The sequence below is a fragment of the Glandiceps talaboti genome, chromosome 18 (genome assembly GCF_964340395.1).
Source record: "Glandiceps talaboti chromosome 18, keGlaTala1.1, whole genome shotgun sequence".
NCBI lineage: Eukaryota > Metazoa > Hemichordata > Enteropneusta > Spengelidae > Glandiceps > Glandiceps talaboti.
In genome coordinates, this window is record NC_135566.1 from 13,715,785 (window position 1) to 13,743,781 (window position 27,997).

Sequence of the window (27,997 nt, forward strand, 5' to 3'; positions counted from 1 at the left end):
ATTGAGTCGGGTGACAGCAATGCGAATGTATGCCTTCCAGTGTCTGTCTGTAGCTGTCTCTGTACATATGTCTGTCTGTCTGTCTGTCTGCCTGTCTTTCTGTCTCTCTTTGTCTCTCTGTGGAATACTAATCATGAAAGTATTTGTTCCCTCCATAGTTCCATAAAATTAAAACGTTCATTTTATAGTTTATTTCAATCATTCCCTAGCAAAAGGCAACCCCCAAAATTAGGAACTAAGCTTTCATTCATGTTTTCGATTCAGAAGCATCACTATTTTTGATTCAACGTGACGTTGAGATTCGTTGAATAATAATGTTCCTGGTGATGATGAAACTTGTTCAGTGGTCTGTGGTCAAGGTAAGAGATTGGTGTTAACTTGATAAAAACAAAAGCTCTTCGAAATGCTATATTTGGGGGCGTAATTTGTCGCGTGATGCATGACGGTAGGTAAACAAAATGGCGGACGCCATCGAAACTCCAGACAAGCCGAGAGCAATGGAAAGTGACGACTCTTTTGATTTTGAGAGTGTTGAAAGTGGAAGCTCAGAAAATGAGAGAGTGGGAAGAATAGACACAACGAGGAGACGCGATTTTAACGATGAAAGGATAGACAAATCTCTTTCAGAGCTCGTGGTAAGTTCCCAAAACAAACGCGGAAGTGGTCATGATAACGTTACCTTTGAAACACACGATGATTTATATGTTGACTGCCATTTCTCCACAAACCGCCGCGTCCCTAACAGAACCTTGTTGGCTTCTATGATTCCTCAGTTTTCATGGTGACTATCAAGTCTTATTTTGAATTCCAACACATTTTCAGGCAGGCAGAATGGCATTTGCAGGGAGCTTATTCAATATTTGATATGATTCGTTGTATGAACTTGAACTTGAAGTCTGAATTTCCTGCAGTCTAGCCTAGTCGAAAGTTTGATCTACCAGCTTGAGTAAAAGACCTCTTGTCCTGTGATGTTGGCTTACTGTAAACAGTATTTCTGATGCATCTTGTCTATTCCTTTGATGAATCTAAATAGTAGACTGCAGTTACAGTCAAATTATAATAATAAACAAATGGAGAATGATTCTACTGAGTGATTTCAACGTGATCTCGTCTATTCGTATTTGCGTTCCAGGAATTGTAGCATTTGATTCAGGTTAAACATCGGAATGAAAAAAGGCACAAAAACAGACAAAAAAGCCCTCAAAATCACAGCAAACGCTACAGTTATTGCAGCTATCATTACCTGTGTCTTTTCTCTGTCAGCGTATTGCTAATGTAACAATTTAATGTCCTGAGTGTACATTGTACATACAATTCCGATGTCATCAATTGACCTCATAAAGGAGACAATAAAGTAATTATCTTGCCTTCAAGCTTTTGCTTGTTCATGCATGTGACATTTTACATAGAACTAACTTACTATTAGTGTAGTTTTCATTATTGATTGAGTTCGCTTGCAGGCCAACTTCTCGTGATACCTTGTTGGAGGACAATCATCTTAACTTAGGTTGATCCTTCTGACCACATACATGCATGTACTACATGTGTTCTGAAAAGAGACTCAATATGTTGACAAAGACTGAATTATGAAGGAAAACATTTCAAGTTTTTGTTTGGAACAAAAATTTACTTTTTACATTTAGATACCACGGTTTACCAATACAAATTAAGTTTTTATTTGAATATACTAACTGCATGTACATGTACGAGTGTACAAACATTAATACTATATTGCTAATTTGTCTTTCTTTAGTGAAATTGATTTTATTGTTGGATTTCAGGGAACCAACACGAGAAGATATGAAAATAAAGCAGGAAATTTTGTGACAGGTTTTGATGTGATGTCAGAGGTAAGCCATAGTACAATAAGTTGTATAAGGAACCTACATGTATGTAAATCAATCATACAACAGTTGTAAGTTGTCAGTTCGTTATACATGTAACACCCAAGCAGTTCAATGTATTTTTAGCATTGCGTTTTTGATGTCTTGGTTTATGATCCTCATCACTGCATCAGAGACAAATTCCATAGTTCATGTACAGTTGACCACTAGGTGGCGGTATGATCAGCCAATTGTAGTTTTTAGAAAGTTTGATGAATCTTTTCTGTCGCACCATACATATACATGGAACACATCCATTATCAGCATGGACGATAATATCCATAGTTCCATATCCATAGTGAGATTGAAACTAACGAATGTATTCCATTCTTAGACTCCTCTATCACAAGAAATTCAGACGGTTCCTTAGATCTTAAGGCTGAGATCAATAGTTCTATGTACGATAAACAAGGCTTCATCAAAGACATACATTGTAGGACACCCCCCCGCCCCAACAACAACAACAACAAAAACAAAACAGAAACAAAGCAAAAAAAATTCGGCACCAAGTGGTCATTATTGTGAAGTTCATGAATTAAAAAGATGCATGTACCTATCGATCTGTCCAAGTGACAATGTGAATATGTATATTTGCTAATGACTAAGTAAAATAGCTTGTACATTTCAATAACCAAGTCTTCATTTTGTTAAACACATGCATGTAAAAAAGGACATTAAATCACTAATTACGTTGGTCAGTTTTTGTACTCTCTAATTTAATTTATAAAACATGATTCTTTTGACGAGTCAATGCAATTTAGGTTTTGTAACAATGTAACTAAAATTTAGTTACAGGCAAACATACATGTACATGTACAAATGTTTGTACCATTCATTTGAGGATGATGCTTAATTAAAGAATAGGTTGCGAAAATCAAAGTACAATTATTGGGAAATCAGTGCCAACATAATGAAAAACAGAATTCCTATGGTCTGTTATCAAAATTGTGTTTATTTTGTTCGTGTGTTTGTTTGTTCTTAGGAATATAAATCAAAAAAAGAATTGCGTGCCAAAAGATTTGGTATCAAGAAGAAACCGAATGAGGAAGAGGAAATGGAAGTAGATCTTCCATCGTATAGTACTACTATTGGTAAGTTAATCAATTCAATATGTCCTGGATTATTCAGAAAATCCGCCCCAGGTATCGGGGAAATGGGGAAATTTGGGACCTCAAAGAAGAAACTAAATAGGTGCTTAGGGCTACTGTTTAGCAGAATGCGAAATCCTCAGCTATTATACACTATTGCAAAAATGAATGAGGTTAATATGAGCAATGTTTGGAAGAATGTTTGAAGAAATAAAAACTAATAAAAAAAACCCATTGATTTATAACATTTTTCAAGTAGATCTGACACAATCCACTCATGCAAAAAATTATCCACGCACATACACTTTATGTTATTCCCTAATATTTTTCCTCATTCAGCTGGAAAATACTTGTGACCTAAGGGTTGTCACTATGAGTTGCTAGACCCCTTAGGTCACTCGTAGTTTCCCTGGCTGAACAAAAAAAATTTGGTGAATAACAACTGAATGTCTTTTTCCATTCTACATTTGTATGTTAATTACAGAAGGGATAGAAATACGTCCTGAAGCATTACATATTCAAGGAGTAGATGAAATGACAACACAGGATTTATTTGACTACTTCAGAGAATTCCAGCCAGGTTCCATTGAGTGGATAGATGATACTTCTTGTAAGTCAAGTCTCTTTTTAAGTTCAGTTCTTTAGCTGGAAATAAGCAAAAGAAGGACCCTTGAATACAAGAAATCAATGACAACTTAGGTATTTTAGAAACCAAATTTTCCAATCTGTGGCACATTATTTTATATTGATTTTAGTGCACTTAAAATAGGAAATGGAGAAAATCCAGTCATAGATGTCAATATCAAATATGTGTATGAGTATTATAACCACAAAAGATGGAGATAGCTAAGTTTACTGTCCTTTGTATTGTGGTGAACTTTAACCTGTACTAGAAGCCAATGTGGTTAGCTCTCAATATGGCTTGATTTCTCATTTACGTCAATTTGCTACGTTTATTGTCGTTTGTTCTTTTCTGTTCAGTGAATGATCCCCTCCTTCATACATCTGACCACATTGGAGTTAACAATAACATTCAAACCTCACACAGAGCATAGCCAATCAAAATCTGTCTTACATATACAATTAACACTCTAGGATTGAGATTGAAAACAAACAGATCCACCAATACAGTGACAAATAACACGGTTGTCAACGCTCTGTGGCCAAGCTCTGTTGAAACTGAGTGTTCTGACGTACTGTACCCATAAGTTTTCAACATAAACTGTCTTTCCAATGGTAAAATGTATTACTCAACACCAAGGATTTGAACGATAACTCCTGTGGTATTGGATCAGATGTAGGACAGTTGCACTCACTCACTCACTCACAAAATAACAGAATGACATACATTTGAGGTAAATAAAGGAATCAAACCATATTCACTACGTCAGATTTTCATCAGATTGGGTTACCTTTAATAGCATTAGCACCAGTAATTTGAATCACTCATTGTTGGATGTTTTCTTGAAACCTTTGACTTGTTATCTCCCAAAATATTACTATTCACAGGTAACGTTGTATGGTTAGATCCACACACAGCAAGGAGGGCCTTATTCGCACTAAGCAAACCTACAGAAAAGAAAACAACAACAACAACAACAACAACACAGAGTACTAAACAAAAAGAAGAACTGCCAAATGAAGACGCTAAGCAAGAGGAAGAGGAGGGTAGGTGCAGAACTGTTGACTCTAAACCATAAGTAGCTCTAACTGCAGTGGTTTCAACAAAGTCTGTTCTTAATTTTGTCTTATTTATGCATTGTGGTCGCTGAAGTATTTATGATCACCAAGTGGTCAAGTCCTATCTATACTTTACACGTTTGCAGTATGTTGACAAAATATAAGTAATTATAGTCTGTACACAATTCATTACTGTTTATATACAAACATCAATCCAGTGTTACACATTAATGGTCAATAAAGAAGTAATTCAGCTAACCCCTAGGAATGAAGTGTTTCCAGTGATTGTTTTCTGTATTTTGCAAATGGAAAAGTTAGCAAATAGGAGCAATGATATCGCCATGTAATCTGGTTCTAAAACGATCTGTGAATGTTGAAACGTAAAGTATGTCACAGAAGTAATTTTCAATTCTCATAAATGAATATTCTGACACCTCCATTGTTATTGAAATTTTCACTATTTTACTGTAGATGTAGATGATGATTTCCTGGATTTAGAGCCAAACACAGAAGACAAGGAAACAGGAGAGGTGGAAAGACCACCTGTTAAACAGAAACCGTCAGCCAATAAAATTGAAGAGACAGGTGAAGTGATTCAAGAAGAGCCAGGGGAAGACAAATGCTGTGAAACCCAGGTATTCAGAATAGCAGTACCTCATCCAAAGGCTGAGCATCTTCTCCTCCGCCAAGCAACCAAAGGTAAAGTTTGTTTTTATCACATTAACATGAGATGGTGACATGTTCTTGTACATATGTGTGAAGTTGGAAATGTACACAGTGATGTCCAGTATTGTCACTTACATGTCTCCTGTACCTCAGTTTGTTAACATGAATATACACAAGATGGTGCATAGATTCCATGAAAAAGATACCTGAATGACTGGATACAAATTTGATTTTCTTTGATTTTCAGCGGATAAGAAGAAACCAGGAGCTGCCAACCGAAGTAGATTTTATATCAAACATGGTAATCCAAACTTTGGGGGAATGAAGGGTCTTATTAGTCAATCAATGTAAGTATGCAATAATGTACATTTTATTAGAGATTTCAAATCTTAGTTAAACACTTATCAGCTTTGTTACAAAGGATGTGCATGGTCTAATACTGATGCAGTATAGTAAATCAACTCCTTTTTTTTTCCAGGAAAAGGAAAATCCGCGATGGCAAAGTGGTTCCCGGGAAAAGGAAACGAAGGAGCGGTAGATCTTTAGTTAGTTACACAGACTTAGATGTGTTTAGTGATAATAGTGACCGGAGAGAAGACAGGCGTTATGATGAAGCAGAGGGGGTAGATGAGGAGGAGGAGGAGGAAAATAATGACATTGAAGAGGGGAAGAAGGCTGTTGATTCAGAAGTGGAAGAGATGGAGCTGGAAGTTGAACGATTAACAAGACCTGTGCAAAAGAAAAAATTCCGAGGAATGTATGCAGATGAAGTTGAACAACAAATCAAGCAAATTAGGTAAGACTACATGATATTTACCACCATGCTGTAAACAAACAAAAAATAAACTGAGCTGCGTTAGTAGCTAGGAGCGTCTGAGTTTGTAACAAAAAGTGATTACCACCACCCCCCACACACATGTACATGTATATCCAGACTGGGGGATGTCTGTTACAATGGGTTTTGTCCATCCATCTGGCTGTCTGTGCATCCATTTGCCAGCCATGCAGTGTGTGATTTCATTCAAACTTAGCACAAAATGACATGATAGACAAATATGATAAATATGACATGTAGGCCATTTTTGTCATAACTGTAATGGACATGAGATTATATAGTGCAGTTACTTGACAAAATAATGTGAGTTATCAAAGTTCAACTGAATTGTTTTCCTGTCCTGTATGGTATCACAGTCATCACCTTGTGGAATAAGACAGAAAAACATTAGTTGAATTCAGTTTTAAGAATATTTCCTTCTTGCAGATGACATGTTGTATGCTTTGATCTTTTTGACAGGCAGCAACCAGTTGCACCTTCAGGAAACCTCAAGGTTGTGGTCGATGCAAGACAAAGAATTGCAGACAAAATGAAACTTAGACTGGGACCAAAAGTTACATACTCGGACGATGAAGAAATTGATCGCGATATGAATTTTGTTGTTGATTCATCAAGACACTTAGATAGACGACAGATAGAGGAAGTCGTTTCCGATCTTGAAGTTGAGGATGAAGAGGAAGAAGAACAAGAACAAGAAGTAGTAGTTACACCTGAAATAGAAGGTGATAGAGAAGTTTTGCCAGATCTAAGGACCAAATTGATTAATCGATACACGAGCAAAAGACTCCTTGAGAACTTGCCTTCTTTGTCAATTGAAGTCCAAGAAGACGATTGATTTGAAGACAGTGTTTAAAACGGTCCCATATACTTTATCATGTACCAACAAGAAGATAATGGATTTGTTGTAGATATACAGTATCATCTTGAATGATCAAGGAATTCTTACTATACTATCTTTTATTATAATCCCTTGAAATCTTTTATTTCTATGTTGTTCACATGCTCGCAAATAGTTACAGTGGATTTCCCCAGACCGAATCAAAGCTCTTAAATGAACTATCAAGATCAGTGAGCTTTTACACTGTTTATATCATTAACTAAATACAGAGCCCACACTGTGTAAGTGATGTTTGTGTGTTATCTTTATGGTGTCTATCTCAACATGAAACCTTGTGATCAGACTCACTGATCTTGATAGTTCATTTAATAGCTTTGACTCGGGTCTGGGGAAATCCACTGTAATGCTCTTTCTACCAGGGGATGTTTGTTTATTCAAAATTATGAGGACCATGCCCAGTAGAGTTCTTATTAGCTTATTTGAATGTGTTTATTAGTGTTCACTGAATAGTGATACAGTGTTTTCAATCGGAGTATGTACAATGAAGTACTGGAACATATTGATACAGTACTGAACTTACCCTGATGCACTGATGTAGATTTAGCTATGGTAGTCACAACATTGCCTACTTAGTGGCAATAGTGAATAACAGTGTATACTTTGATAACGCTGCCAAACAAGTGGTCAGTGCACAATTTTCATTGTTGCAAATAAACCCTGTCTATTGGTAGATATCATCATGGCTAGATATACAAAGTGATTTATTAGACAATTAACCTTGGTAACTGTAAGAGGCGTCAAGTGTGAAATTTGTTATGATTAAAGTTATCAGTAATGACGCACAAAATTGCAGCACATCTTTGATCTGACCTTTCCAAATTCCATACAAAGACACAGACATACTTTGGTAATGTATGTATATGTTGCAGTAGTTTATTGTTCATACTTTGATTGGAAGCACTGTAATAGGAAGATTGTTTCAGATGTTCACAGCAACATTTTAGGGCGTGCTAACATATACAACCCTGAAAGGAAAGGTCTTCAAGTTCAAGGGATCATTACAAAAGCTATTGTCGAGAGAATCCCTTGATTATTCAAGTTGTGGGTGTGCATGAATATATACTTCACAATCAATGAACAAGATAAATTTGTGATAGCGATGACAATAGAAGAGAAGGAAATCTTCGACTCGGTGCTTGTTGCTGATCTTCTGTATCACATGTATCATCTTTATGACTTCATCGTGGTTTTATCAAGATGATCATCTTCTCAACTTACGTTCTCAGGGCTATTTCTTTAATTAACGAATCAAGTGTACTGATAAATCAGGGATGATTTTCATTGTTTCTTTTTTTCCACCTTCTTGTTTGTGTGTGGGTACTGTAATTTGTATTCTTCATTTGATTTGTAACTTTGCACAGACATCAAAGAAACTTCTGCAACCATGCTGTGATTCCATTAAAAGCCATCTTTGAAAAGCAACTGAGGCCGAAATCTTAATACTTAATGCATGTTTGTACATAGTGCCTTCCTACACCATGTTCAAACAAAGTGTTGCACAATTTCTACCACTGACTTATTGCAACACAATGCTTCTATATTCTTACTCAACTCCCTTGGGAGCATACTAGCTATTGTAGCCATTATAAACACATATGATTAAAGCATTCACATAACAACCACTGTCCTACGTACCAGATTGTACAGCTTGATTGACTGAGACATGGTCATGGTTCAAAATTTTGTCCCAGAACTTCAGCCATTTCAACAAATGGCATACTTTTAGGCGAGGAATGGACCAGCAACTTACAGATTCCGAGTCAGCTATTCTAACCCTTTGGTCATCACAGCTGTCACTATACTATAGTAATTCCAATGTAGTGTGAGGAGCAGAGGTCATAGTTTCGATCACAAAATTGAATGATTAAGTGAATTTAGGAGCTTTAGCGCTTTAGGAGCAAACAACTTGTATTGTCTGAAGCCAATCCATTTAGCTTTGGACCAAAAATAACTGATATATGCCCCAAAAGAATTTAGTTTAAATCCCTGACTGGTAAGATAACATCTTAGTCAACACATGCGCAAAATATCTGTTACTTAGCTAAGTGAAGGACATATGTTTGTCCTTGAGTGTCCAGCAAGATAATATACAAGCTACCCTTAAAATTGGTTCATGCTTACTTGATGCCATACAGTAAGAATAGCAACACAGTGGCAGATAAATCAGTGTTATATATAGCCTAACTGTATAGTCTTGAGGGGTGGTTGACGTTCAGCGATCATAACTGACGTTTTAAACTTTTTGAATTTCGCTTGCCATCCTCAATGATGTTAAGTGATGAGTATTGAGCAATCAGTATTCACATGAAATCGCTATGTAGAACCTGATTGGTTGAATACATAATTAGATATATTTAAATTGCAATCAGGTCATATGGTAGTGCCATAAGTAGGTGTTGCCGTGAAAGCTTTAATGAGAAACAAAGAACCAATAAACAACAAAGGTTACTTCCAAAATGGCAGTAAGCAATGGTAGTTTGTTACTCAAGGAACTATTCAAAATTGCCATTTGCCAAATTCCATGGACTGAAGAATTTAATACAGAACCACTCATAATTACATATATGTCAAATTTTGTTCAGTTATGTCAATTTTTTGTATGTGATATGTGTGCTGGGGCATGATTTTAATACTGAGCGCTCAATACTCTGTTTGTAGACCTTGTGGATGGCTAACAACATTCAAAAAGATCGCTGAAATGACGTCAGAACGTCCCACAAGATTTCAGGTCAGCTGTATTATAGACTGATTCAATAATTTTCTGTAGTACAACTGAAACATTATTGACAGCCTTTTCATATCTTTGCATACAGAAATTAAAAGTTATCACTTGTGAATGATAGGACTGCTCTTTGTACATATGTGTATATGATTGTGACTTCTTAGTTTCATTTTGTAACCAATTTTTGTTGTTGTTATTTTTGGCATTCCGGTTGGGAAATTCAAATTTTAACTGTCACATTTAGTTTCTAGACTTGCATATAATTCTGCTTGCACAAATACACGATGCATACCAGCACAAATGTATTCATGTCTGGCTGTGATCTGAGTATGCTATCACTTGTAGCTTTTTCAATTTAAGAAACACAATAAAAATGGTGTGAAGCTTTTATATCAATGATCATAATTATTGAATAAGAGTTTGGTTTTTTTTTGTTTTTTTTTAGCACAACTGAACTGATAAGGTTCAGGAGTGCTATAGGCATGGCAAAGTGTGTGTGTGTGTGTGTGTGTGTGTGTGTGTGTGTGTGTGTGTGTGTGTAAACAACTTAAAGTCAAAGAACCACTGGACTGATTGCCATGATATTTGGTGGGTATATTTAGGCTTGTGGTTCCGATTACATTAAATTTAATTAATAGGTGGGGTAGGTAGATTATTTTATTCTATTCTATTTTATTTTATTTTATTTTATTTTATTTCATTTATAAAATGTATAGGTACATCACTGAGCAGATTTCGTTATATCATCCATGATTGTACTGATGGGGAATTTGATGACTGCATTTTAACATGTCAGCCGAATGACAAAAATCCTTAATTATGGAAATGTATCCTTTCAAGTAAAAACCTTCATCATCAAGTTCTATAGGTCACTGTGTGCATGCTTTGCAATCAATATTAAACTATATGAGGAATCAGAAACTTACATTATTATAGAATTACCAAAAAATCTTTAATTGTTCAAATATTCGTTCACGTTCGAAAATAACACCATTCACCAGTGACGCAATATTCACCATTCACGCGTTAAATTCACCATTCACGCATAATGTATCACACCTTGCCCATAGGGGTGTGTAATATTTTTTAGATTGTCTACTGGCTAAATATTATAACAACTTTTTGACTATATATTCCTACCTGTAAGGAAAAATACAATGTTCTTTCTACTAGTAGTATAGAGATTGATACATTTGTAGCAGCAGGATTCATACGATATTTTCTTTAAGAAAACGGCAATCTGAGCAATAATACGTACCCCTGTGCCCTTGCCTATCGTCCGCCCTCATGTTTCGTGACTCGTGAGTGCAAGGGAAAAGAAAAACAGGTGTGTGAAGTGCGCATGCTCACCGCCATTTTGAATTTCGGACAAACTTTTCCTACACACACGCGAGGTGATATAGTTGCTGTTCGCGCCATTCAAACTGTGTAATTTCACTGTTCATACTCAATATGGTCACTACAAAGCACTGTTGTTATGGTGTCTGTCGGAGTGATTCCAGATATAGTGACCGAGATCATATGAAAGACGTGTTTTTTATACCATTTCCCAAACCAACCAAAGACTTCGAAAAATGCAGACGATGGACCAAGTCATGCAGACGTGACAATTTTGGTCCAGAAAACGTTTCGAAAGATACATATATATGTTCCCTTCATTTCATCGGTGGTAGTGGACCAACGGACCTCAATCCAGACCCAATTCCAGCGGTGTTTAGCCCGGAACAGGTTTGTATATTAGCTGCATTATATATTAATCGAAATAACAACAACGATAGTCCCGCGTACGGTACGGTATACGGTACGGTGTCATGGGTACGACGGTATGCTTAGACTACGGTGCATGCCATGCTTCAACGTTCAACGTTGAACCATAGTCAGTGGAGAAGAAATTTCTTATAACACAGGGAGTTCACGAACCATGTAACACAATACAAAACCGGTACAGGCCTGTATACAATGTAGTATTACAATACTCTCAGTCACATATCATTATTAGTTCAAATGAATAGTATTATGTTATTTCACTTGTAAGTGTATACAAATTTACATAATGATGTTAGAAGTTCAGGTTCATCACTATCAGTCTTATGAACTTATTAAAATTTGGCTCTGCTATGAATTCTTTTGGGATGTATTTTTTCCTCTCAAATTCTGTTATGTCTTCTTACTGAGACTCCAATTAAAGCAACATCCAGTCAATAGCTTATCACTGTTGTATTAACATTTTGCGATAATACTTTTAGTTTGTGTCTATCATGAGAGTAAAGCGAAGACTCAATTACCAGAGCAATAGTATGCAATACAGTATATAAAGTATATATTGCTTCCTTTCAAAGTTTGTATGTATTTTTTTTTCATCTTAGGCTGAGAAAATATCAAGAAAGAGAAAAGCTCCAAAACCCAGGAGTACAAACTCTAAAATTAGAAGACAATCTAGTTTTGATACGGATCAAGCAGCAGAAGCTCTTATACAACTTTCATCAGGTGTGTTGAATATTTTGAGAGATTCTGACTAGAATTAGGATATTACCCCGGTACCCACATTTTATCTTGTGTTAGTGTGATAATTTATATTGTTATCAATATCATGCAACATTTTGAACTCATTTACACATTTTTTTCCTCCTTAAAACTTATATTGTTGCTTTTTCAATAACCAAGTAATATCTGGATGAGATGTTTTGCTAATTAGCTTCCACTTTTCATCAACTTTCAAACTTATTTTTGAAGCGATACCTAGATTGTGGCATCACTATACAGTTCAGTGTATGTGTAGTTCTCAAGAGAAGTGATTATATTGATTGAAGCCTGTACTAGCTGCAACTGGGACACTCTTTTTTCATCAAGTGACCAAAGATATACATTTGTATACACTAAAAAGTGGCCAGTTACTTATGAAAAAGACATTATATCTGTTAATTAGTGGTCAATATTATATGTAGGTAGTGTAGTGACAAGTTTACATCTTGGGGCGAAAGCTTGGTTTTGGATCTATTGCCATGTTAAAACTGTAATGTCGCATTTTTCGATCAGCCAAACACAATATATTCTCTAAAAAAAATTTAAATACAAATAATTAAAAATTGTATTTGTACATGTTAGTTCGTGGTTGATCTTATTCGTAAATACATTGTAACAGATTGAAATTGTGATCGCTGTTGATTTGATTTATTACACCATAATGACGACTTGTAATAATAAACATGTTTGTATCACGATCAATGTTCTTGTTACTTATGAGAAACGTTTTGCCTGTTCAGGTCGACAGGCTGTGTCAAACTGCTTGTATTTCAGTATTAGTTATGCACACCGCCATTCATGCTATTTTTATTCATTGAATGGCCCAGAAGTTTAAGAGAATTACAGGTTAATAGCCAAATGAGTTGTGTGATCAAATACACTCTTCACGCTTCATTTGTTTTTAAAACAAATTCTACTGTTCATTTATTTTTTCACAGCATATGATATACCTTCAACTGACAGTAGTAGTCATTCCGAGTCAGAGCTCTCCTCACCCTGCAGTCCAGCAATTTTGAAGTCGGAATCAAGTACAAACCTAGTTTTAAATGAAGAAATTACAAGGAGAGAACATACAAGAGAAGCACCTCTACTGCCTCCTGAAGTTTGAATACATGGATATACAACACTGGTAATCCAGCCTTCGGTTTACTATGATAGACACAAACTAAATCTATTGTTCTTCAATGTGGTACATTACACAAGTGGGTGATAGCGGTGCTTCTGTTGTGCAATTTCTAATCACCCTGTGATCCATTTATGTATACTAGTGTAAATACTGGAAGTCCCAAAACAACACTGCAAGTTCATGGAACTCTAAATAAACTAGTTTTCAGAGACGCCTCCCTACTGAGACTATATAAGTAAACCAATGTCCATTCAATAGCTCATCCCTGTTGTATCAACATGTTGCATCGACATGTTGCGAATGCAACATGTTGCGAAACAGTTTTAGTTTATGTTTATCTTAGAAAACTGAAGGCTCAACTACCAGGGTAATAACAGAAATAGTATTCTTAATTCTGATATTTAAAAGAAAACTGTATAATTGACAATATTGAAAACAAGTTTTTGAAAACTCTTATGCAAAACTTACATGGAGTTTGGTTGTCAATAATTTTGCTCAGTAGAAAAAAAAATTATATTTTGCTGTACAGAAAGATAAAGTCCAGAATTTTACATTTTTCTTAAATATTTTATACAAAAAACTACATATCAGCATACGGTATTACTATAAATGATGTTTGTAATTTTCATCTGTGATTAGATTAGAAAAATGTATAATTCTTGATACTTGCAAATAGCCTTTGACCTCAACTTTAGAGAGGTCATGCAGGTCAAATTATGCATATATGTATAGACTGGTTGATCAACCATATTTGGAAGTGTTCATTTACACATATTACCATATCATTAATTCATGCAGAACAGGTTTTCACCAATGGAAACTCGCCATTCCATGACATACCCACCAATTGTTATGAAATACCCAGAAATTCCCTTTCACATGTAAATGTCACCAGGAAAACAACATTTTGGGGATGTTTCCCTTCATACATCATGAATTTTATTGATGTATAAAGGGGACATCCCCCAAATGTTGTTTTCATGGTGACATTTACATGTGAAAGGGAATTTTTGTGTATTTTCATAACAATTGGTGGGTACATCATGAAATGGCGAGTTTCTATTTGTCAAAACGTGTTCTGCAAGAATTAATAATATGGTAATATACGTAAATGACACTTCCAAATATGGTTGATCAACCAGACTGGTACATGGTGGAGTAAAAGTCATAGTGTTGATGTAGCAATCAAAGGATTCTTTCAACCATCCCAGATTTCCTGTCACAAACTGTGCTAAAACTACTCACTTGTGAGGAGTTCCTCACTTTATAATAATAAAGTCTGTGGTCATTGTAATCAGTGTAAACACAAACTGTTGATCAGACCAATCTTGATATCACTACTCACTCACACATGTTCTTAGTTTATTAACAGTGAGCCCAGGAACCATGTTACAAACAAACAAACAAAGAAATATGCATCCATGGGTAAATGGAATATCATTTTAAACTCATGAATAACTGTTTATATATATATATATACCTGTATATACAGGCCTGTATATTATTAAAATGATGTACTATATGTTTCTATATACAGATAGTATATATATATACACACATATAGTATATTATTTCAGTAGTATACAGGCCCGTATATACAAATATATAGGTATCCACGAGTTTAAAATGATATTCCATTTACCCATGCATATTTTCTTGTAATATGAGGCTCCTTGTGGGCTAGCCAACATTGGCCCTATCAACAATTTGCAGCGCTTACAAATAAATACCAGGGAGTGAAAGGTTAAACTGATAAACAGAGAAACTTTTATTGCTACATGTAGTAGGTAATTTTGCACAGCTTGAGACAGGCAAACTCAAATGCTTGGTTGAATAATTTTGTTGTATTTGCCTATGCCGAGGGATTACAATTCTATGTCAGATGATGAGAATTGAAAGAAGCTTTTTTTGATTTCTTGGAATCAATTATACACTGTTTTGCCAGGAAAATAAACAAAGATTTAGTTTTCTTTCAGAGATAACAAGGAATTCATCCCTGTTTCTTTTATTAGTAACAAACATAATCAGAGTCGTATATATACATGCTTATACCAGGGTTCTTTTAATATATATGAAAATCCTATCATCTCATTTGCATCTGTCAACTGGACAAATCCAAAGAGTAAATTACATATTCACAAACACAAACAACACAAGATTATTGTAAAAAAAAGAGAGGAAAGCAGACTGCCATGTGAAAACTCAAAAAACATACAGAAAATGAAGGCAAATGACAAATTATAGAACTTTTGATAAAACTTTTTCCTGTTGATGTCTTTTGGCTGAAAAGTTTCCGTCCATATGGATGAGAAATGGATATTTATTTTGGAATGAAATGAATAAAGCAATTTTAATATGCTTTCCTACTTGAACACATAATCTGAATCAACATAGACAAATTTGTCGACCAACAAATTGCTCAAAACTAAAACATGTGAAAGAGCATTGATATGTGAACTTTCAACAAACTTGTTAAGCATATATGATGCAGTTACCAGTCACCTCCCCATGTATTAAAACGTCACCAGTACTATATGACAACCCCATGACCCATGAGTGCAAGTGTGACATACTCAGGGGAATTTGCATGAGTGCTTGCAGTGTTCTCTGCGGCAGTACACGTACGCTCATGAAAGTGCAGCAGAAAACACTGCAAGCACAAGTGCAAATACCCCTGAATACTCACACTGGCACTTGAGTGGCATGGGATGCTGTTATACTATGTTTATCCAAAACAAATTTCCATATGCAAAATAAAATATATGTATTCATTATTCTTAAAATCTTATTTGAGTTATTGTTTGTTAGTTCACTGCTGTTTGTAATGATTTCCTTTGTTGTTATTTTTATCTCTTTTGATACAGAGTCATTTTTTAAAAGTCTGACATTTGCAAAATCAAAACCATATGAATATCACAACTACACACTCATTTGCATAACAAAGTTGACAAATGGCTTGATCGGTTCACAGTCTTCCAATGGTTCCTTCAAGTAGACAAGAGTCCATTTCTGGCCATCTGTTGATGTAGAACTGGCAAATCCTGACATGTTGTTATTATCGCTGGATGATAATACTGTAAAAGAGTGAGTACAATCATATTAGAAAACTGTCGGTGCAATCATATATTTTAAAGGCCAATGATTGAATCCCAGGTTCTGACTTTTGTGTTAACGTATCAGTGGAGTCGTACGAATTACATGCGATCATTCTGTTGTTCTGGACCAAGTTTTTCTACAGCTGTGCCTGACAACTTTTTCTATAACTCTGCCAGACAACCTTTTCTATAGTTATAACACTGTATATACACCACACGGAGATAGTATGGATACATGGGCTAACCACTGTTTAGGCCAATTATGTAATTAACCTGCAGACATCTCATTGAGAAACTAAACAGTTTCAGCCATTACATTAAGAATGTGTACCAAATTTCGACTGAATTGAAAAAGCCATTTTGGGAGAAAATATGTGACACACACACGCACACAACATCACAAAACCTCCCCCTTATGTTTGGTGAAAATGAATAATCGATGAATTTATTCATACCAGAAAATGGAAGAAAGACATCAGTGTCTTTACATCTGTAGATCAGGATGTTTCCTTTGAGAGTGACTCCATGGACAAACACACCAGTATTAATACCACACAACACTGCTTCATCACCACGCACTGTACCACACAATGTTAGTTCAACATCTCCCTTGCAGACTGTGACTTTAATGCCATTATCAACATCATTGGGTGCTTCTGTACAGGTATCCGCATGGCCAACTGATATCTTGATAAGAAAAGAATGTAATCATTACAAGCACTGACTGAGAGTTATATTTACTATATCATTTATATGGTTTACAAACACACAACAAGCAGTTCAACTTAGTAGACAGCATTATTAGCTATTGATCTGGCTTGGTTGACGATCGTCATCGGATTACAAAATACCTCTAGATGGCGATATGATACGTATCCACGGTTAAGGTATAGAAATATAATTGTACACTCTAGACAAGTTTTAAGAAAGTAATTAATATTATGAGAAAGATTTATGAGTTAATGATGGTAAGTTTTGAAATAATGATTGTTATGTTTGCAACAAAGTGACTTGCCTATACCGTCATCATTACCTATCTAATGCCATACTGCACATTTAATGTAAAATGTTTAGAATATCAGTGTTTGAAAATCTTGCTTACAAGTATACCCACTGTGTTGCATGACTACAATTTACAAATACAAAAATATCAAAATCCAACCAAAGATATTGCTTACCCCGTTATTGCACATAATGTTGACACAGAATTTGCTTAATTATGCCATTACCTGTAATCCAAGATCTTCAAGTGATGTTAATTTCTCTTTTTGTTCTCTACAAATTCTGCTTTCAACCATATATTTCATTAATCGTGCACCTCCCTGCACATCAGGTCCTATGAAATGTAAATCAGAATTTACTACATTAAAGTGGCAAAAGCCGAGGTTATGTGTGATTCGACAGGAGTGAAAATATTACATACAATATAAGGTCAGAGTCGATGTATGCCTTTGATGGCAATATGAAATCATATTCCGGCAATGTTAATGTTAGGACACTTCTTATTATGATGGTGATTCCCTCAACTATTAAAATGTCCATATGGATGAGAATTTACTATGCAATTTGGACTTTTAATTTATAAAGCAAATCTATCATGGCTTCCTACTTGAAAAATCAATAATGAACACATACTTTAACACTAATGAGTGAATGTGCAACAGAAAATACTGCAGGTGCTTATAAGGGCTCTCTCATAATTGTGATCTGAGGACAACAAATTGTTTAAAAGTCAAAATTTCTTACCATATGTCATGACTTTTACATCAGTTTGACTTGACACCTTTCCAATATAGGAGGCAACAATCTGACCAAGATTCTGACCAAGTTGACACCATGCTTTCAAATGACCTTGCATTTCTCTGCAATTGATCTGATGAAGGAAATTGTTGATGAACAACTTGTGACTGTCTTTTAATTGGAGCAGAATGTTCATAATTTTACTTCATAATATTTACAAATATTGGTATTATTATTTCAAAAATAATATATTTCTTAAATCTATTCTCGCATCTATGATCTAGCCAATGAGGTACTGAGATGAAATTTCAAATTGAAATCAACCCCCCCACCAGTCTTTAACATCACGTCTTTCTTAATCAATCACAGAATTCTTCTCAATAATAGTTATAATAGTGTATAATAGCTCGCACATGGAGGGCACTATCTACGGTACAATATCATCGTGAGGCAGCCTGTCACAAATGAATCTACCCTGCGTGAGCTTATGAGCTTTGCCTAGTTATGATATTAATAATAATGTTAGTTAGTCATTATTGGGGACAGTCACATAATGTCCAAATATGGTACCCATGTCACATATCAGGACACTACTTTTACATTGTTTATGTCATTCTAACAGTTTGGGATTTACTCATTTTGATGGACAACTTCTGGTTTACAATGTCCCCATGACAGTCTCAAGCCATTAGCCGTCCAAGTGCTACAATCCCGGGGGTTTGCCTGGCGAACTCGGGTGTCAGAAACTTTGTTTGCATCTCTTAAGCTGTTTGCAGCGTTACTTATAATAGCCTAATAAAATTGATAACAACTGATATAACACAGAGAATAGCTTTGCCTCATTTGATTTACTCCTTAGAAATGATCTTACAGCTGTTTACTTGTGTTATGTAAGAGCCCATCATCACATTTGTAAATATTGGTACTCTTTGATAACAAGTCCACTTGCTTGGCTAATGGCTTGTTCCTGTCATGCATTGGGCTAGATGGGGTGAAGAGATCATGGATAGCATCTCGGAAAACTCAGAGATTGAACCTAGGGCTGTCATGGTATGTCAATCATATACATGTATATGTTTCAGATCTGAAGGATGTATTTCTGATAATTATTCAGTCTGTTTGAATTACTATACATATGTGAAAACTCTCCTTACAGTCCCAAAAACTTTATCTTACTTACTGTTCCTGATAGCTGGGTACAATTTGCCAAATTAGCAATTTGATGAGCGACATTAGCTGCAACCCGTACTTGAGCTTCTACAGTATTAGCACCAATATGGGGAGTTGCAATGATATTTGGGTGTTGAATCAAGGCTTCATTATGTGTTGGTTCCTATGACATAAAACATTTATCTCAAAATTATCTCAAAATTACAGTATCATAATTATGCAAACTTTTAATAGTTTATGTAATATAGGATTTACTATCAATTAACATTATAAATAAATAAAACATTATTCTGGAGCACATACACACTGTGTGACACCATTACACATAATCGGTTGGTCATCACGTCATGAAAAACAGAGAAATAGATGTACAGAAGGTCAAATTTAATGGGAGATAATTCCCTAATTTGTTACTTCTGCCTAAGTTCTGATTGATACAACTCTGTACCAATAAGTGAGTGAATGAAAGCAGTGCATTTATTTAGTTCATTTTACCATGTTTACCATCCACAATTCACAAGGTGACGTCATTTCCCTTCATGAGGTCATGTCATTGTTATAGTGACAACTACATTACTTTGCGTCACTAAACGGTATTATGCCTGATACATATATACAGAGTACTTGCAGAATGGTTATACAGTCATTAATACCTGTTGAAATACATCTAAGGCAGCTGCTGCACATTTCCCAGTTCTCAGGGCCCTCAATAATGACCTCTCTCTCACGATAGTTCCTCTAGCAACATTGACTAAATAGACACCTCTATGACATTTAGCGAACACACTATCATTTACCATTTCTTGAAAAGCAAAGAAAAATAAAAACAAAACATAAATGTCAACAGTGAAGGTGGTACTTATAACATTTTAAAGGAAGGAGAAAAAAAAACGTTTGATATCGATGTTGACTAGTATTGGTTTCCAAGTTTGCTGCAACATTTACTGCAACAGTGGCAGACATTCATTGTCGAAGTCACTGTATGGTAAAACTTAGAGATAACATTAGCTATAAACACCAGTCCTGATTACATGTTCGATATACTCATGGTCAATCTACATCGTAACAAGATAAGTTTGTCTTTTGCTCTACTCCAATGTTCTCAAAATAAGAAATCAAAATGATCAGAATCTCCTTTGTATTCCATCTATTTGTCTTAAATTAAAGCTTCATTAGCTGCAATTTAAAAAAAAAAATTTAAGGTATAATGACTTATTAATCATAGTATTGTACACCCTGTGCAGAACTTAACTGCCTGTCTGTACACATATTGTGTAGCATTACATATAATATGGTGCAATATAGCCAATCAAGTTGATTTAAAAACATTGTCCCAAGTGAATGATTTCAACTTATTACTTAGATAATATAGACCTCTAATTGACACGTGCTATGTCTGCTTTGATTGGTATTTTAAAAAAAAATTCAGTGAATAAATATATTGCGGTTGTCTGATCGAAAAATGATACTCCAGTTCCAGCTAGTGCTTGTTAAGGTATAGTTACATCATTTTCAAACATATACCGATATCTTCATTCTGCTGAAAAATACTCGTGAAATGCAGATTTCGTCACTTATATTCATATCTGACTTAATATGCCACTCTGATATTTTCCTCAGCTGAAAAACTAAAATATTAGGGAATACTGTCTAATTATAGTTACCGAATGTCTGTGGAATGGCTGGGAGATGTAAGGTTATAATATCAGCTCTTGGCCAGATTTCACTAAGTGGATACCACTCAACTCCTATATCTTTAGCTTGTTGCTTAGTAACAAAAGGATCATAACCTATTAACTGATAAAGAAAAATACAGATAATTAAATCACATGTTTTCATCCATAAAATGGTTTCCTTGTTACATATCGAGAAATATGTAAGATTTTTTTCTGCGGGTACTGTGGATCCTTTGGCATCTATTAGCCAATACATCCAACACAAACACACCGGTGCATTTGCTTGAATGAAGTGAGACAAGGAAGAAAAATTTAGGTAAAAACAACATTACAGCTGATACAAAAACAACAGTGGGTGCCTATGATGTAGGTTCATGCAATGTTTTTATCAGTTTGTTTATATCTGTAGAACTTATAATGTAACAGTATATTGACTAGTGTTCTATCAGTAAACATAGCTATATGATCTGGGCTCCTGTGGTGTTTATGCTTTGATATGTTTCTGGCACTAATTTGCATGAAACTTGTCACATTCCTGCTTACCCAAGGAAGCAAATGCACCGGTGTTTTTTAAAGGGTTGTAGTATGGATGAGCATGAGGGGAAGTGAGGGGTAAAATCACATGACAGTACATGACATAGTCAACAGAATGACATTAAAACAACTCTGTGAGCTCCTAAAAATTTAGAAACACAGAAAGGAGAATATTTTGACTGGTTGATAATTCTACAAACTTTGGCTGTGAAAGTTGAAACACTGGGAAGTTGTGATGTTTTGAGGCTATATAGTACTCCAATATCATGGCCCTCACTTCTGGTCCACTGGTTGCTTCTAAAAAATACCCCTAGTGGTCAAACTATGCATTCTTTTGTCTTTCTGATAACAATATAGTACATATTTAATATCTGGCTTACAGTCATTTGGAATGCCTTCATTCTTTTAGCAACTTCTTTACCAATAGCACCAAGTCCAATAATGGCTAAAGTTCTTCCTTGCAACCTAATGCCAGTTAGTTTGGCTGTTTCCCATTTGCCTTCTTTCATTGACTTGTTAGCTTTGGGAATGTTCCTAAAAGAGAATTTATATACATTTTGTATTAGAAAAATTGCTGATCTGTATTCTAAAGTTCAGAATACATTTGTATCAGGACTTATATAGTAAGTCACACTATACAATCACTGAATGTTGACAATGGGATATAGCTAAAAACAACTGGAGGACTTGTCACTTGACTTCAATCATTGATAACTAATAATAGTCTATTAAAACCTGAGAAAGTGAAGCTGGGGATAGGAACATTGTACAAGTCGAGGTCAAAACTACAGCAACTCAGTTACACTATAGCTTAGATGACATAAGTACGTAACATACCTGACTACTGTACAAATCATGGCACAGGTATGTTCTGCTGTACTGACTGTATTAGCACCAGGTGCACTGCAAATAGAAATAAAATTAGGGCAACTTATAACATCTTATAACATACATACATACATACATACATACATACATACATACATACATACATACATACATACATGCATACACGCATGCACACATATACATAAATACATACATACATGCATACATACATACATACATACATACATACATACATGTATACATACATACATACATACATACATACATACATACATACATTAGATAGCAATTAACTGCAGACAAACTTACTTCATAACTATTATTCCTTGTTCTGAAGCTGCTTTGACGTCTACATTATCTGTACCTGTACCAGCAAAGGCTATCACTTTCATGCTAGTTGTTGCCTCTATAATGTCTCTGGTAACAAGTGTTCCTGATCTCAATACCAAACCATCATAGTTCTGTAAGTAAATAGTGTGGATGCCAACATGGTTTCTAACTAAACCACGTCTGGTCAAAGTCCCTCAATCAGCACAGAAAGTTGTTCATCCAATCAGTGAACCCCAACTGTTATAGTGATGTATAAGTAGCATCCTGAGCTGACAAATGTACCATATTTGGACAAATAAACACTAACTTTATGAGGGACTGCGTTTTTGGTTAAAATTTTGTGATTGATTAACAAAGACATGACTGTGTGGGTGAATTTTAAATTGGATCTCTTGCATCTCAGGACTTCTAGAGTAACAACTTTGACTATACTGTGAGTGGAGGTGTAAATGGTAACGATACTGTATAGGAACTAGACAATAAGTAAACACATAGATTGAAGTTCACTGGAGCTGTTCACTGGTAACGGTTGTCTGGTACACATGTGTTTGTTTGTTTGTTGACAAGCATGATGTGTTATGTGACTATCAGTATATGTCATACACTCTTAGGGGTGAGATCAGTAGGTCTTAAATGCAAACAAATAAAAATCATTGTTTGACACGGTTCACAACACACACAAAGAAATACGAAACAAACAAACAAACAAACAAATAAACAAACAAACAAACAATCGCATACACAGTCTGAGTCAGACACTGTGCCATGTCTACATATGTGCAAACATCGTTACAGAACTAGTGGCAACGTGTTCTAACGTCAAACGTTATGTCGAAGGTCATTAAACAATATACCTGCAGGAGTCCAGGTACCCCACCATTGTTCATGGCTTACAACTGAAATGATTCTAAGGGCAGTTTTTGTTAGCCCTGTCCTTTGCATTGGGCTCAGACACTATTGTTGTGTCAGAAGCTCTCAAATTGCATGGTGGTTGGTAGTTGACTAGAATTTCACTATGGTTGTGTGGTGTGCTGAACATTTTTTATGACATATTGAATACCGATCAAGTCATAAAACTGAGGGGAGAGAAACAACCAACAAGCCCAAGCTACTTGTTCATACAAAGACAATCAGAAAAGGGCAGAATATAAACTTAAACATATCTACTGATTGACAGAACACTCTTTTTTAATTACCGGGGTAGTGAGAAAATCACAAGGTCGGTGTGTCAGGTACTTTGTCCGTGTGAGCTCATGGACTGAGTCATTAAGTTGCACAACCACGGTGGTCAAATTTAAGGTCAGTGCAGTGTATGAGTCTAGATCTTTTCTATACCTACTTTTACTTCCTCCTTCAGCTCATCGTGACTGAGGCCAACTTTAGTGTCAACTTCAATACCGTTGTCAGTCAGTATTTGGGCACAGCAAGGGTCGATGACATCGCTGATCAGCACACGTTCCACTAGACAACTAGTCATCGTCAAATTCACGACGCACGGTGGATTTTACGACAAGTGTTTTGACTTCGGAGACGAACTAAATTCAAATATGTCAGACAAATATAGCTGAAACGTTTATGTGGTGCTTTGTGATAAATTACAACGTGAAACATTACACTGTAACGACGACATTGCTAACAGTACATAAAGTGTACAGCTGCGTACCCTGTGACACTTCGACCTCTGAACATTGTCATTAATGCCTAAGCAATCCCTGCTGCAGCTGATTGGTTTATTATGACTATCAAGGTCATTTCGGGTCACACTCCCACATGACGTGTAAGGGACACCTCCCTAGGGACTTACTCTTCGCTCTCGACACAAATTCGACGTGTGCATTGGTTCAGTAAAATTTATTTTTTAAACGTAAAGGACGTGTTGTTTCGTCGCCAGCGCTGTCTTTTTATGAACACGGCGTCTTTTCCTGTAAAGTGATCCTTTACGTCGAGCACTTTTAGGTTGCCGTACTATTATATATTAGAATAAATTAATTTATATTTGAAAAAAATAAAGGCCTTATTTCTATACCAGCCATTTCCCCATTGGCCACCGTACCAACTATTGCAACTGGGAAAAATTTATGAACCTCAGTTGTGATGGTATTGTGTTGTTATTTATACTATAGTAATGTGTATTTTTATATGGGCAATGTTTGAAGTTGTACTATGTCAAACGTCGTATATTGAAACAGTAAATGAATATTTATCACCAGTTTCAACATTTCTACTTGTTCCGTCTATGTCGTCCCCTACATGATCCGAATATGACATCATTTAATTTCTATTAAAAAAAGGAGCTGTTTACCTGGATTTCAATACTTGTAGGATTCTATTAAAATTTCATGATATAGAGCTTGCCAAAGGCAGTGGAAAGTGCGCCTCCAAGAGGACAAGTTGCGTTTCTCTTGTTTGCGTTTGCTCCCGTCTCTGAAGCCGTACACTAGACTAAGTGCATTTTCACGTGTAGCATAGCATCGATATCAGTCCGAAAACAGAGTCTGTCCAAAAACTGCGACATTGAGTGTATTCTAACGTAAGGTCGACATGTCTGGTTTATACGAAGAGTGTATTTAATTTAGTCTCATCCCGTTGGGTATTGGAAAATAACGATACCATGAATTTACAATTATCCTGTCTGAAATACCTTACATTCAAGTACACATTGTGACTTTCAAGTACAAAATTGCATTTTCCAACTGACTTGGCCTGATCATTAGGCAAATTTCATCTCTTTTTACCAGGAGAACGCCTGGAGCAGGCTCAAAATAACTACGTGTGTTGTATGATAAATATCGAACAATAGGAAGTCACGTATAGCAGCTCATTTCGAAAACTGCGACTGTTTCCACGTGCATATAGCAATAATTTTACAAATGATAGGTGATCACGTTTTTGAATAGAATAGTTTAAAAGGAAATTACAGGAAAACAATTCTTCAAAATGTCAATGCCATTAAAAAAAAAACATGTCTAGGCCTATCGGCCATACATAATGATCCAAACTTTACATCAAACTGCCATCTTAACCCGTTAGCATTTTTGCAGAAAAAAGCACACTGAAGTTTGTAAGGTAATATTGATATAATAAAACAAAGTTTCGAACTAAATGTTCGAGCGCAAATTACCATAGAAACCAGCTGAGTAGAACGAAGCATATGCTAGTCTGGCTTGACTAAATTTACTGCTACATTTCATTATCTGGCATGACAAAATCTTACTAACACTGCTTCTTTACATCGATCGTCTGCTGGTATTTCCAATATTGACATTAATTTTTTACTACAAAACCACAGGGTGACTATAGTTTCAATTACGCGATACTGCCTTGGGGGGGGGGGGGTGTACACTGAGATCTCAGCCAGTTTTACCTTTGCTACAAATTGCATGAAATAAAACAGACACTGACACTGACAACGCTGCAAGTATATAACAAGATACATTTCATCTATGAAATCAACACCCCTGTATGTCGGATGTGACACAGTGGGATAAAATGTGCGTATGCGCTATTTGTGTCTGTAGCCTTTTTTGTTTGTTAATTCATAACAAAAACGTTGTGTAAGCCGTTAAAAACATCCTCCCAGTTGAAACTCTATAGTCACTCTGGTTTCGTGGTAACATATGGGAAGCCGTTCAGGCCAAAAGTATTTGTAACATGTATTCAAACATAACAATTGTACTTCATTTTTTTTGTCGTGTCAGGCGATAACACTTTTAGTTTTTTTTATTAGACTTTAAATTTGGGGCGCCAGACGATAACATTCAGCAACGTTGGTAAGGTATTTTTCGAGCCAGGTAATAAAATGTGGCAATATGTTTAGGATGAATTCTGCCGAGCCAGACAACGTCTGGTTTCAACTCAACTAGTTTCCATGGTGAAATTGCAGATATCGATGTTTTGTACAATGCTGATTCGTATTACAAAGTCTACACCAAAACATGATAAAATCTGTAATCTAACACCGTAAACAGATGGCTACACGTATTGCCAGGGATTGATAACGGTTAGTAAATGTACATATGTCTTATTTGTCTCAATACGATGTTATGTTTGATGTGTGGTAAAAGTTGTGTTAATTTATGTCCGATCACATTAGCTATTGTATTCGATTAGCCAGTAGAGGACAGGTAAGCACTTCACTTAGTTCATTGCTAACATTTAGATAATACAATTTTACTAGCAAACATTATTTCTTTTGCTTGGACACTTTGTCGTTTCCTGTGAATTGAAACAGTATAAAAGTCACGTTACTATCAATGATTAAAGCCCGTGCATGCGCAGTAGGAACATATCGTGTATCTCAACGAAAATCTTACTAACATTGCTACATTTTGTTATCTGTTTAACAACCATTGTTAAATGTTATCGTCTGGCTCGATGTTTTTGACATTCTTACCATTTTCGTCGACGTCTGGCACGATAAAAGTACAAATTGTTACATCGATATGCCCGAACAAATGATATATGTTGTTACAATGTATATACTTTGGCGACGTTCTGCTACGGTAATTGCAGTGAAACAAAACAAAATGTGGCAATTAAGTCAGGTTTTTGTAACTCAAGACGATAAAATGTTGCAATATCTGTATAGTAAGTGATTTTGTTTAGCCAGACGACATTTCGTTTCAAATTAACTGGCTTCCAGTGTATACAAAGCTAGTGATGTTATTTTTTTTCCAGATAACAAGAAAACAATTCTGTGGAATTAATATCATTTGATCACATATGATTCATGTGTCCCCGTATTTCATTTACTTTACAATACGTTCTTACTGGTTTATGCCTTGCACAGACGAGGAAGAAATATTTTCCTTGTCTGTGGTGCTTGACACCAACTCACCTCTTTACAATTTACAGCGGTGTACGTACTAAAACGACTGTATTCCATATCTACAACCACAACTTCCATCTGTCTTTGATCAATAAAATCGCTTAACTACTGAATTCAAAAAAATATATGTACCCTAGACCCTCATCACATTGATAATCTCCCTGTTGATATACGGAAATCTTTATCCATGGATTGCCAAGATGTTGACTTCGGAAGACGAGTTCTCACAGATGGTTCTTTCAAAATACCTAACACCTGGATTCCACGACAAAAGCGAAATTATCTCATTGATTTTCATTAGTTTTGCATGAAATGTAAGATTGGTGTACACATTCACGTTATTCAGTACTAAGT

At 35.6% G+C, this 27,997-nt stretch overlaps 3 protein-coding genes across 4 annotated transcripts; 2 read left to right on the forward strand and 1 right to left on the reverse strand.

The window, feature by feature from the left end:
- Positions 1–454: 454 nt before the first annotated feature.
- LOC144449018 (uncharacterized) lies at positions 455–10,104 on the forward strand. The gene is made up of 9 exons (XM_078139419.1): positions 455–635; positions 1,782–1,850; positions 2,866–2,974; positions 3,456–3,581; positions 4,481–4,639; positions 5,123–5,350; positions 5,565–5,664; positions 5,796–6,113; positions 6,612–10,104. The coding sequence occupies exons 1-9, from the start codon at positions 459–461 to the stop codon at positions 6,985–6,987; spliced, it is 1,662 nt and encodes a 553-aa protein (XP_077995545.1). The 5' UTR covers positions 455–458; the 3' UTR covers positions 6,988–10,104.
- A 1,120-nt stretch (positions 10,105–11,224) lies between these two features.
- On the forward strand, positions 11,225–14,169 carry LOC144449712 (uncharacterized). Its single transcript, XM_078140290.1, has 3 exons — positions 11,225–11,500; positions 12,139–12,259; positions 13,234–14,169. The coding sequence occupies exons 1-3, from the start codon at positions 11,225–11,227 to the stop codon at positions 13,401–13,403; spliced, it is 567 nt and encodes a 188-aa protein (XP_077996416.1). The 3' UTR covers positions 13,404–14,169.
- A 1,733-nt stretch (positions 14,170–15,902) lies between these two features.
- Positions 15,903–24,467, reverse strand: LOC144449209 (hydroxypyruvate reductase-like). Of its 2 annotated transcripts, none has more exons than XM_078139715.1 (11): positions 24,155–24,467; positions 22,795–22,946; positions 22,474–22,539; positions 22,017–22,170; positions 21,091–21,223; positions 20,080–20,228; positions 19,437–19,589; positions 18,263–18,389; positions 17,746–17,852; positions 16,972–17,203; positions 15,903–16,495 (listed from the first exon to the last, which is right to left on the reverse strand). In XM_078139715.1, the coding sequence occupies exons 1-11, from the start codon at positions 24,290–24,292 to the stop codon at positions 16,341–16,343; spliced, it is 1,566 nt and encodes a 521-aa protein (XP_077995841.1). In that variant the 5' UTR covers positions 24,293–24,467; the 3' UTR covers positions 15,903–16,340. The 2 variants fall into 2 exon arrangements, with proteins under 2 accessions (XP_077995841.1, XP_077995842.1); XM_078139716.1 differs by having other exon boundaries at positions 24,151–24,240.
- Between the last annotated feature and the right edge of the window lie 3,530 nt (positions 24,468–27,997).